Source organism: Nanorana parkeri, unplaced genomic scaffold, assembly GCF_000935625.1.
Source record: "Nanorana parkeri isolate BGI_ZX_2015 unplaced genomic scaffold, ASM93562v1 scaffold2, whole genome shotgun sequence".
NCBI classification, from domain to species: domain Eukaryota; kingdom Metazoa; phylum Chordata; class Amphibia; order Anura; family Dicroglossidae; genus Nanorana; species Nanorana parkeri.
Genome location: NW_017306270.1, coordinates 3,906,935 through 3,919,350, shown reverse-complemented (window position 1 = coordinate 3,919,350; position 12,416 = coordinate 3,906,935). Strand labels below are relative to the sequence as shown.

The window sequence follows — 12,416 nt, the reverse complement described above, 5'->3', positions numbered from 1 at the left end:
GATGCCTGTTACCATACAAGCGATCCGCCGGCTTTAGAGCCGGCGGATCGCTTGTATGGGGTGCCGATCGGTCCCCCTCTCCGCGGTCCCCCCCGCCGTTGTCCCGCTGATCCCGGGCTCCGCTGTGCCCGGTGTGGTCTTCAGAAGCTGGAAAGAAGCTGATGGAGCAGATCTGTGCTTCATCGGCTTCTTTTGGGGGGTGACTTGGAGACCCCTGATGTCTCCATAAAGAGGACCTGTCACATATTTTAGTTCAATCTGAATTTATTAAAGATTTGTCCTGGCCAGGAAGGGAGACCCCCTTCCTGGCCAGGCCATTTTTCAGTGTTCAACGCTGCAGTACTTTGACTGACGTTTATTCTGTCATGCAACGCTGTACTGAAATGAATTTTATGAAACACCTGTTCTTCAAGTGGTTAATGTACATGTTTATTTTCGAAGTAAATTTGGAGCAATTATGTAACAATCTCTCACAGTGGATTGTTAATTATTGTGTAAGCATAGATCATACCAAAATACAGGAACAATAGGTTTTTTTTGGCTTTATGGTATGAAAAAAAGATATTAAAAAAATAAGATACATCCTACTGATTGTAGCCATGTAAGTTTTCTTTCCCTGAACTAATAGCCGTGTTTTTCACATAATAATTTAATTTCAGTTCTCCCATTTATAGCTCTGGACGGAAATCTTTTTCAAAACACAGATGGCGATTATACATTTTTCTATTTTAATATTTTCAGCAAATGCTTTCATGTCCTTTAATGGAAATAAGATGGCGAAGTGTCTGGCTATTTTTCCCTGCCTATGCTAATATAAATGCTTAATTGTTTTCCAGGGGGCTGTTTGCTGGCAACTTCACAACGACGCACTACACTGAGGGCGGCACTGCTGTTATCACTGCACATAATCACTCGGTAAGGTTCCCATTAAATTACGGCATAATATTACGCCATCCTGTAGTTTCAGCACAAAGCCTATGGTGGCTGTCAGTTTGTCTATCCAATGGGTAATGAAAATTGATGAGCTGTAAAACATGTCAAAAAGATGTGTGTGTCCAGAAAAAGGTTAATCACACCAAGGGAAGAAGGAACCAGCAGCAGCGCACGCCAGCAGCCATGCAGAGTGTAGCATAACTGCTGGTGTGAATGAGCCCTTATTGAGATGAGCAACAATGGGGGGAAAAAAAGGCATTGTAAGATATTGTATCTGAAGTTTCGTGCACTTGTTAGACATTGTTGCAGCAGGGTATTCTGCTTTTTGCCATAGTTAACTTTACGTTGGCCTTACACCTGTACAGCAGCTTTCTGTAAAAATGTTCCTTTGAAAAATCTCATCAGAACATTTGATAACGCCATCACAGACTTGAAGAATGTCATTCGAAATTTCGTTAGATCTTAACATTCCTTTTCCTTCTCTGCGATCTAAATTGATCATTGACTAAATTGATCATTGACTTAGAAAATCAAAGGATCCAGAAACAAACTTTTTGAATAAAATTTTCACAGGCATGGGGCCAACTTTAGTCATAGTCAGTCCAGGAAATGCTGCTGCTGCTATGCTTACCAAGTTTCCTGCAATTCCTTATTGGCAGATTTATAGGTGGTGCGTTTTAACCAGCGGACACTGTAGATTGCTTCTTTTGCAAGCTCTTATGCAATGGCATCCATAGGATGTGAATCAAAGGAGGACTGCACATAACTGGGCATCCTGGCTCAAAGGATGAATACCAGGATAACATGACAGGGTGTTCAGAGAAGTGGGATGTGTCCCTTGGCGTCGATTTTAAAAGCAGCATGTTCACGGCTCTCTGGAATGTACTTTTTAGCACCTATTCCAGTGCTGGCCATGATATCCACATGCTTTGACAGCCGCCCAGTAACGGGGCCAAACAACAGAAACAACCGTTTGTCAGATTAATGGGGTTACATCTCCCGTGGGATTTCCTTGGACCGGTATTGTGCTATATGTGGAAAGGAGAACATAACGCAGGGAAGCACTTTAATATGCCAAATCATAAAGCATAACCTGGTGAAGTTACCATGGGGATGCAAGTCCATGAATATGTCAAGAAGCTGATGTGTTGTCATTCTGGAGCCAAGCTGTCTGGCACTGCAATGTGTGCTAGACACGTAGATATGTGTATTTGTAAAATAGGCGTACTGCTCTACGCTAGCGTGTGTTTAACTCAAGTATTCCCGTGTTTGCATGTTACATGTAGATTTTACACATGAAAAGAGCAGCAAATTGCAATCACGCCATTTTCTTTAGTAAACTTTCTAAAGGGGTTCTTTAACTCCTTGTAGGAGATTAGTAAAATATTTCCCATTACAGGAAGAGATTTTATTCACACGTGCCCATTTTTATTTGTATTTATTTTATTTTTTTGTTGTTCACACAGACCTTTACATGTCAGTTGTAGGTCTTGCGTTATGCCTTAGCCTTGCTGTCTGCCATGATGTATTGGAAGCATAGTGGGGAGAAGGGGAGGCTGCAGCAGAAATGACAATTTATAGATAATATATAAGTCACAGGCACAAAGGGCATCCGTAAGCCCCTTTAAGACTACATGCAGCTTGTTGATTCTGAGTTTGTCATGTCTTCAGTATATTATTGCAACATGCAGTATGATGATGTGCTAGCATTTTGGGCATTCAACCACTTTGTTTACTTTTTTTGTGTTCCTGTTATTGGTGACTCTTTATCTTTAATTTTATATGGTGGTTGATTTAAGGTTATCAGTTACTTTTAGCTGCTGTCCTGTCCACTTTTTGTTGTTGATACGTTTAAAAAATGGGCTTTTGATTTACGTTGTGGTATTTTGAGGTTTTCATTTTTTTGGGGTGTATGTTTATTATTTTTTGTTCATATGGCCTTTATTTTGGATTAAACTGCTATTTATTGCAACAGGTCTCCCCTTGTTTAAAAGGGGCAATAATGTGGGGTTTTTATTTATTTTGAGGGTTTATTTTGTATTACATGTATGGAGGGCTAATTTTATAAGTCAAACTGTTTTTTTTTTTTTTTTTCTGCAAGGTTTCTATTTGTTGTAGGGGTGGTATTTTTGGGGGGTTTAGTTTAATTTGTAAACTGAAATAATCAAATTGGCTTTGTTATTGATTGCATCTGCCTGCTGCTGAGTGTAGGCTTGCCACAGAGCAGAGCAACCAATAATGGAATGCTATGGATATCTGTGTCTCTCCAGCCAATCACTAGAAGTTTCATGGCCAATGGTTCATGCTGGCAGAGAGCATAAATATCTGGGTCTGACCATGTGAGAGCCTCTTTCTCCACTGGGGCTCCTGTCTGGGGAGGTGCATTACATGTGTGCTGTCTAACCAGACCTGAAGCCTACAGGTGGCCAGATGTGGACTCAGTCAGGGTCCAGAATTGTTCCTGGGATAGAGAGCCATGGAGGAATGTTGTCTGCTGGAGGTACCTGAGAAGCCAAGATGGGCTCGGACCTCAGAGAGAAGTCTTGTGTCTCACTCAGGGGAGATCTCAAAATGTCTGCCAACTATGGTGCTTTAACACAGTGTCACCCCACTTCTGGTTCTACACTGTGAAGCTGGAAAGCATTTGGCAAGTCTGGAGTTCTGCATTCATCAGATGTCTCCAGTGCTATACCCTCTTTCCCTGTTTTGCTGTTGGTTCTAATAAAGCATCATAAAAATTCTAAAAGTGACTGGCAACCTATTCACTCCACGTATCCCACATTCCGGCTAGGGATCCATCTCTGAGATGAAATGTCAGATCCTCCAGAATCCAGGGGGGCGCTACAGACTAACAGATTTTTCTGCTAAGTTCAGGTTTCCAAATTTCAAACAGTATTCTCTATCTCCAGTTGGTGAATGAATGGGAAGCCTCTGTGCTGAGTGCTCCTATTCATTCACTGCTGGGGCTGCAGCAAAAGAGACTGAGGACTCAATCTTTTTTTTTCTATCACAAAAAGGGAAATGTCAGACCCCCTGTATAAAAATAAATAAAATTAAAAATGTAAAAATGATAAAAATTAAAAAAGAAACAACCCCCCCCCCCCACACACACATATGATATATACATGTAAAAGTAAGCACCATATTGTGGTGTATGCCATGCACATGAAAGTGCATTTGTAGAACATCACAGTGCTTGATTTTTTTATTTTCAAAATAACATTCATTTAACTGTGTGGCAGTGCATGGCAAAGCGTTGTGATGCATTGCCATGCATTGTGATAAGCTGTGTTGCGATTAAATATATGCCTGCATCATTTTATCACAACACAGTGCACAAACAGCAATGCAGATCAGGCGTTACCACAACACAGATTTTTTAACAAAAGTTGCTTACTTACAGTTTTTTACCGCTTCGCTTAAAAATTAAGATTACCTCAATACAGTTTTATCTTTTTAGATATAGTTGGAAAAGGGTATTTTGTGTGCACCGATACTGATTTTAGTGTGCTTTTATCAATTTAATTGTGTATTTTTATCGGTTTAATATTGATTTGATAAACATTTGCGCGCTTATTGCACGCAGGACCTGCAAAATTAGTAGCACCATCTTTTTTTATTCTACCGGTCCTGTGCTTTCAGGAAATGTATAGTTTGGGGGGGGGGGTCTTTTACAAACTCTAAAAGCAGCAATTGAAAACGAAACAAAAAAGGTGAAAAATTGCTAAAATGTTGTGGCCAGCCGAGGTTAAAAGTGGAACGTAGGGCTTGGCAGCAAAAGGGTTAAGATTTCACCTCTGCAAATCAAGATTTTTTTCTTTCCTCTTCCTTTTGAATATTAAAAGAAAAGCCTCAGAGCAAATCTACTGATGTTTGCGAAGGCTCTGCCTCGTGTTGATGTGTGCAGGGTGCAAATGAATTCAGCCGAAAATTGCCTGTCTCCTGGAATCGTACATCGTGAGGGGTGCATTACATCAGCCGGCTGTCCCCTATGGAGCCTTTTTATGTTTCATGTTACTGACGTCCTGGGACTTAGCAGTCTAGCCTCAACCTTCAGGCAAAGAACAGCTGGAAAAGACCAGAGTCTGGAGCCACTGCTCAAGATAATATATGTTGTTATAAAAATTAACTGCACTTTAAAGGTCAAACAATGTTAGCTGCATATGTTATGACTCTCAATATTTGCTTGGTAATAGAAATTATGCTTTATTGCCTTTTTCTGCATTCTTATCTATTGTCCAGCAGGCAGATGGCAGGACTGCTCGCTGATGGCTTTCCCAGAATTCAGTCATCTGTTTTTAAGACTTTTATTTCTCCAAACAACCTCAGATATTTAATATCTGTAATGCTTCCTTGCGATGAGCGCTGGTTCTCCGAAATTTACATTTTACCTTTTTGGACGGTTTTGTTTTATCTACAGGTGGTTGCTCAGAATTCTTTGGTGATATATAATCCTGTGATATAGTGTGTTGTTCTAGAGTACTTTAACAGGAAAAAGAAAATGGAGATTTATTATGGAAAGCATAGCATAGCTTTTATGTTTTAGATATAATGACCATTCCTGGAAAAGCATGTGGAAGTAGAACAATGCAGATATCATATGTTGTAACATGTTTTCCAGTAGGTGTTACCATTTCTGTGGTTACTGGCAGTTTTTTTGGAATGTGCTGCTATTTCTGAAGAGTTGCTCCTCTTTAAAAAAGGATTAATTAAAGCCTGTTTTTGTCACTTGGTTAAAACGGGAATTTATATTGGCTCTACTGTGCTGGATGCAAGATGACATCAATAGCAATAATGCTATTAAACCAAACATGTGCTTTACCGATGCTAGGCAGCCCCAGGGTTGTATTGATAGGCGTATATGACCAACCATATAGTAATATCAGCTATTTATGCTCTGCAGCTATTCTCTAATGCTGAGACATACACTATATTGCCAAAAGTATTGGGACGCCGGTCTTTAAACGCACATGAACTTTAATGGCATCCCAATCTTAGTCCGTAGGATTCAATATTGAGTTGGCTCATCCTTTGCAGCTATAACCGCTTCAACTCTTCCGGAAAGGCGTCCACAAGGTTTAGGAGTGTGTCTATGGGAATGTTTTACCATTGTACCAGAAGCACATTTGTGAGGTCGAGAAGGCCTGGCTCGCATGTTGGACGAGAAGGCCTGGCTCGCAGTTTCCGCTCTAATTCATTCCAAAGGTGTTCTATCGGGTTGGGGTCAGGACTCTGTGCAGGCCAGTCAAGTTCCTCCACCCCAAACTCGCTCATCCATATCTTTATGGACCTTGCTTTGTGCACTGGTGCGCAGTCATGTTGGAACAGGAAGGGGCCAACCCCACTATTCCCACAAAGTTGGGAGCATGAAATTGTCCAAAATGTCTTGGTGTGCTGATGCCTTTAAAGTTCCCATCACTGGAACTAAGGAGCCAAGCCCATCCCCTGAAAAACAGCCCCACACCATAATACCCCCTCCACCAAACTTTGCAGTTGGCACGATGCAGTCAGACAAGTACTGTTCTCCAGACACATCCATCGGATTGCCAGACAGAGAAGCGTGATTCGTTACTCCAGAGAACACGTCTCCACTTCTCTAGGGTGCAGTGGCGGCGTGCTTTACACCACTGCATCCAACGCTTTGCCGTGGAATATTTATTAGCAAGGAAATTTCACGAATGGACTTATGCACAGATGGCAACCTATCACGGTACCATGCATGAATTCACTGAGCTCCTGAGTGACCCATTTTTTCACAAATATTTGTAGAAGCAGTCTGCATGCCTAGGTGCTTGATTTTATACACCTGAATCCAATGATTTGGAGTGGTGTCCCAATACTTTTGGCAATATAGTGTATTTAACCCTTTAATGGTCATGACTATAGGTATTTGAAACCTAGATGTCCATGTCAAATCTCGCTATACGTTCATTTTACAATAACTGTCTCTGACTAATTGGGTGACTGACATGGGGTATGTAATCGTCTTGACACTAGAAGGGAAACACTTAAAACTTTACTCAATTTATATGGTGCAGTAGCCCCAAGGGCAACAATGAAGAGAGAACAGAGATCGATTAGGATTGTGGCATAAACGTGCAGAGGATGCATTCATTAGGCTTAAGATCCAGATAAGGTAACCCCTTCCCCACTGATTCTAAGTGTACTACCTATGAGTTTCACTCTTTTACCAAGGATCTCTTTGTCAAAATAGTAGGTCTATAGTTGGACTATATAAGGATAGGGACTTGGTCAAAGCTGTAACTGATCTAACCCTTGTTTCTACACCTATGATAACTTTGTAACTACACAATAAGATAAATATTGTAAAATGTTTCTGCCTAAAACTACTGGGGTGTATTGGTTGTGGCAGCTTTAAGCCCTCTAAGACCCATGTGTACCTGTAGTAGTTCCACCAATGTGGCAAGGAGTTTGGTATTTTTGGCCCTTTACAGTCAAGTATTGTGTTGCACAGTTATATCTATATTGTGGGATTCGTGTATTTTATTTATTGGCACCGACAATATTTACACAGTGCTTTACAAAGTTGCACATTCACATCAGTGCCTGCCCTCAAGGAGCTTACAATCTAAGGTCCCTATCTTGCATGCATGCATACAGGGTGAATTTAGACAGGAGCCAATTAACCTTCCAGCATGTCTTTGGACTGTGGGAGGAAACCGGAGTACCTGGAGTAAACCCACGCAAGCATAGGGAGAACATGCAAATTCCTTGCAGATAGTGACCTAGCCGGGATTCAAACCAGGGACCCCCAATGCAACAAGGCAAAAGTGCTAAACACGGTGCCACTATGTTGCCCATGTTGCCGCTGCTTGCATACTGTTATGTGATGGTATCTTGGCTGTAGCCTAAAGGGTAAGCTTTCTTTATGCAACATTTTACAACAGTTCACAAAAACTGTGAGTTTACAGTGACTACTTTCAGATTATTTGCATGGCTTTTAATTGATTTTTCTCTTGTTTCAAAGTTCCATTATGTCTGCACATCAATGATTTATTTGAATTGAAAATGGCAGAATCTATTCTGTTCACCGGAAGCAGCAGAATGTTTTGCAATATGTTTGCTTTTAATTCTAATTGTCAAAGAAAAGCTGTTAGTTCATCTATGTTGCCAACTAAAGGATTGGTTTTGCAAATGAAGTATGGGCATCAATATTTTTTTTACCTAAATGTATGAAAACACAGATGAGCACTAACTACTGTCAAGGCAGAATATGCACTAATTAAGTTCAGACCTCGACAACATATCTGAAAAAATAATTACAACAATCACCATGGATATAGAAAATCCTGGCAAGCTATTTATTGAGGCTGCGTCCTCAATGTTTATACCGGAATGGCGTTCCATGTTTTTTAATAATCCTGCTCTTTTAGAGCATGCCAAAAGAACTGTTAATTTACACACCACAAAAAGGGCATTGTTGTATTTTAGGTATAGTATTCTTTTCAACAGTTTTTAACCTGTTAGAAGGTTTAACACTTTCGTTTTAACATAAAGTAAGAATCAGCCTTATACACAGAAAAAAAAATTAAAACAGTCTTTAATTCATTTTTTAAAATTAAAGTACAAAATAAACTAATTTTTTTTGCATTCATCTACTGCAAGCAAGCAATAGATAAATGCAAAGACTTTAAAAAAAAGTTACCAAAAAGGTAATTACTTACCTCTGTCTCCGCCACTTGCTCCCGTCTGAAGATCCGAAGCTTCTCTAGCGGCCATGCAGGATGATGGGGAGTGCGCATGCGCAGTAGAGATCTTCGGCGGGGAAATGTCCATGCTATGTACACTGCAAACAGTTGCACACAGTAGAAATTCTATTTAGAAAAGATACATTCTGTGTGTTTTTGAACGTGGAGGTACACAGTGGAGGTAAATGTACGCAGATGGGAGCTTGCACGTCGGACAGACACCATGGGACAGGAATCGGAAACTGGCATCATCACTGGAGGGATTGCTGAATACAAGAGGAAGGAAGTACTGTATAGCGTTGCAGATGTACAGTACCGAACAGTGTACTGTACATCGGGCAATAAAAATACTTACCGGGACCCGCAGTGAAGATCGGAGGACGTCACTTCTGCCGGCGACAAGTCACACTGACGCTGACACGCAAGGTCGGAGGTCGCTCGGCGGTCCGTCGTAAGTACGAGTGGTCGCAAAGCAGGTAAGTCGGTAACCGAGGAATGTCTGTATACCTCATCCATTTGCTCTGTGAATGAGGGGCAATTTTACAGCAGATAAGTAAGTCTCCACTTACTTTGTTCCTTCCATGAACAAAGCAGCAGCCCAGGCTCAAGAGAAGCTTGTTCCATAGTAACTCAAGTAAAGCTCATGTTTCAGATTTCCTTGACAAATTACATTTCAGCATTGCTGGGAAAGGGTTTGCCCAGAAAGTGATTGTTTCCTTTTTTTAATGGACTTAAAGTGTATGTATTAAAGATTTAAATATATTGCAGCTTAACAGTCCTTAGATGTGGGGGTGATTATATGTTTTTTCTTTTGTCAGCCTTTTGTCCTAAGTTGCTAACGCTCCCTCATTAAACTTGCAGTGTAGTCACCTTAAGACAGGAAGTATTAGGACCTAAGAACACCTCCCTTGCTCTTCATCTGAGGAAACTGGGCAGGGCTGAAACATCACTTAAAAGAGAACTATGGGCCAACCTTTTTTGGCCATAGTTCTCTTAAGAATCACAGGGGGACATATTCTATATCCTCATGCGACAAAACTCAGCATATAGTGGGCTATTGCAGCAGATAGTTCATTGTTAGGGCTTATATATACTTTAATGCACAAGTTCACTATTTTAATAAAACCCCTGCCCCCCCTCCCTAACTCATTTCACTAGGCTTAGCAAACCATTCCCCCCAATAAATACTTCTTCCTACAGTGGCCCAGAAAAATCTAGTACTGGGCTAGCCATGCCTGCACATAAACGTCATATAAATTGAAATGGCAAAATGCTCCAGTAGTACAAGTACAACCAGCCTGCACAGCCCAGCACTAGATTTTCTACTGGCCAGGATGTAGACATGGCAGTAGGCTGTAGCCATTGGAGACAAGTAAGCACATGGAGTGAAATGGTCAGCTTAGCCTAGTTAGTGAAGGGTTCTGGGGGTATTACAATTGTGAACTGGTCCTATAAAGTTAATCTAGAACATGGTTTATTTTGTCTCAGGGTCTGAATTATGCAAATAGTTTAATGTGGTTCCATTTATGGAATGTCCACTGTGCATGTCCATGCTATGTACACTGCAAACAGTTGCACACAGTAGAAATTCTATTTAGAAAAGATACATTCTGTGTGTTTTTGAACGTTTACACCATAATAAATAAATCCACAAAGTTGAGCTTTGCCTTAAATGAATATTGAGTTAAATGGCTTCTAACTTTCTACTGGGAGCTACCTACCCAGTAAACTGGAAAATAAGCTGTCTCCTTCATGTACACACTTCATGGACTCCTATAAGCACATGGATAGCCATATCAATTCACTCAGGAATCTTCCATGTCATGGCTTAAATAGATTTTTAAGCTCCCCTTGCCAGGAATTCAATTACATTAGGCTGGAGATATCAACTCCTCACTATCAACATGCAATTTTCGTTCCCAAGGACCATTATGGTTCGTCTGAACACATCTTGAGTAGAACATCAGCCAGGCACACAAAAAAAAAAAAGCACAGTACTAATTAATGAGGGCTTTTCTCTTTCCTATCCACAATGACAAGTCATGACTTCCTCCCGACAGATACATCATCATTAAGTGGAACTAACCGATCCAATAACTTGTGGACCTAAGGGAGACCTGATTCTGTCAGCCTGCTGCAAGAAAAAAAAATACATTAAAATAAATTAGGCCAATTAAATCTGGAGGGACACATGGGGGGAAGTTCAAATGTCAGTGAATTTTTGAGTCATTTGTCCTGATGAAATGATACATTGAGAAAAAGAGAAATTGAAAACAGTGAATATCAATAATATGTGTAATTGAACTGCTGGTGCTTTGGCAGGCATTTTTTTATGTGGCTGTGTCTTTTTAAAGGACCGCTATACCAGATAAAATTATATTGTTTTGTTGAAAATAGAGCAACCTCTGCAGAAAACAAACATGTAGCATTTCTGTACATTTGAATGTGCTGTTTGATGAATTTAAGTACTGAAAATATACAAATTGGTGTAAAAAAAAAAAAAGCAGCACAAGATTACTTAAAGTGACACTAAATTCAGGAGTTAAACTATTCATAAAAATGTATCATTCAGCTGTAGATCCTCAAATCATCTCTGAATTGGTGCTGACACTGTCCTTCCTTCTGGAGGGGGTATACTTTTGTTCCTCATGGGCCCTGTGTGTGTTGTAAAGTAGCCACCACTCCAAGCTCCCTCCTGTAATGGACTAAAATCTCACGTTTAGTTAGCTAATTTGTATTGTTATTTTGTACTGAGATCAGGTATTAAGGGTTCCTTCTCAGCATTGCTTGCTTAAGTTCTTTCCATAGGTGTTTATTACAACTCAGATCAGGGCTTATATAAGACCACATCAGAATAGCCTGATGTTTTGTTCTAGCCATTCTTTGGGCATTTTTTACCTGTCTATTATGGGTCATTTTCTAGGTGGAGGACTCCATGACCTGTGACTGAGACGGAGCTTTCTAACACTGGGCAGTATGTTTCAATCTAGAATTTCTCAATAGTCTTAAGATTACATTGAGCCCTGTACAGATTTGAGACAACCCATGCCAGATGCATCAAAGCAGCCCCAAAACATAACTGAGCCTCCTCCATATCTCAAAGTAGGCACTTTGTTCTTTTCTTTGAAAGTTTTTTGTCTGTGAACTCAGAGCTGATGTGTCCAGCCAAAATGTTCCAGTTTTGTCTCATCTGTGCAAAAGGACATTTTCCTAGACTTATTTTGGCTTGGTAGTATGCTTTTTATTAAATTCAAGTCTGGCTTTTTTATGTTTTCCTTTCTAATGTGGAGTCCTCCTGAATCTTCCTTCTTTGAGCCCACTGTCACTCAAAAAGCAACAGGTGAGACACTTCTTGGGAAACCGAGTTCAGCTTGAATCTCTTTGGAAGTTTTCCTTGGCTGTTTGTCTACCATTTGATAGTTGGTAGGTTGTTTGTCTACCACACCTCTCTTCGATCTGGGGTCCATTTTCCTCTGATGGCCACATCCAGGGAGTTTGGCTGCAGTCCAGTAGGACTAAAACTTATTAATCTTTGCAAATGTCGTGACAGGAACATCAAGCTGCTCAGATATGGTTTTATAGCCTTTGACATGCTGGTATATAGTTTTCTTTCTGATCTCCTCAGATGTTTCTCTCTTTTTCGATCAATGTTCAGTGTTGGGCACATGATGATACCAAACAGTAGAGTTACTATTTTTCTCCCTTTAAGTAGACTGAAAGCTTACACGATGGAAGACATATGTGATACTAATTACAGAAAACAGCTTGAGATAT

At 40.3% G+C, this 12,416-nt stretch overlaps 1 protein-coding gene across 1 annotated transcript in view; it reads left to right on the top strand.

The window, feature by feature from the left end:
• The window catches only part of ADAM12 (ADAM metallopeptidase domain 12), a 392,267-nt gene that overhangs the window by 193,746 nt on the left and 186,105 nt on the right, over positions 1 to 12,416 (top strand). The window contains exon 4 of the mRNA XM_018558790.1: positions 837 to 915. Coding sequence (XP_018414292.1) covers positions 837 to 915 — 79 coding nt within the window. The remainder of the gene's footprint in view (positions 1 to 836; positions 916 to 12,416) is intronic.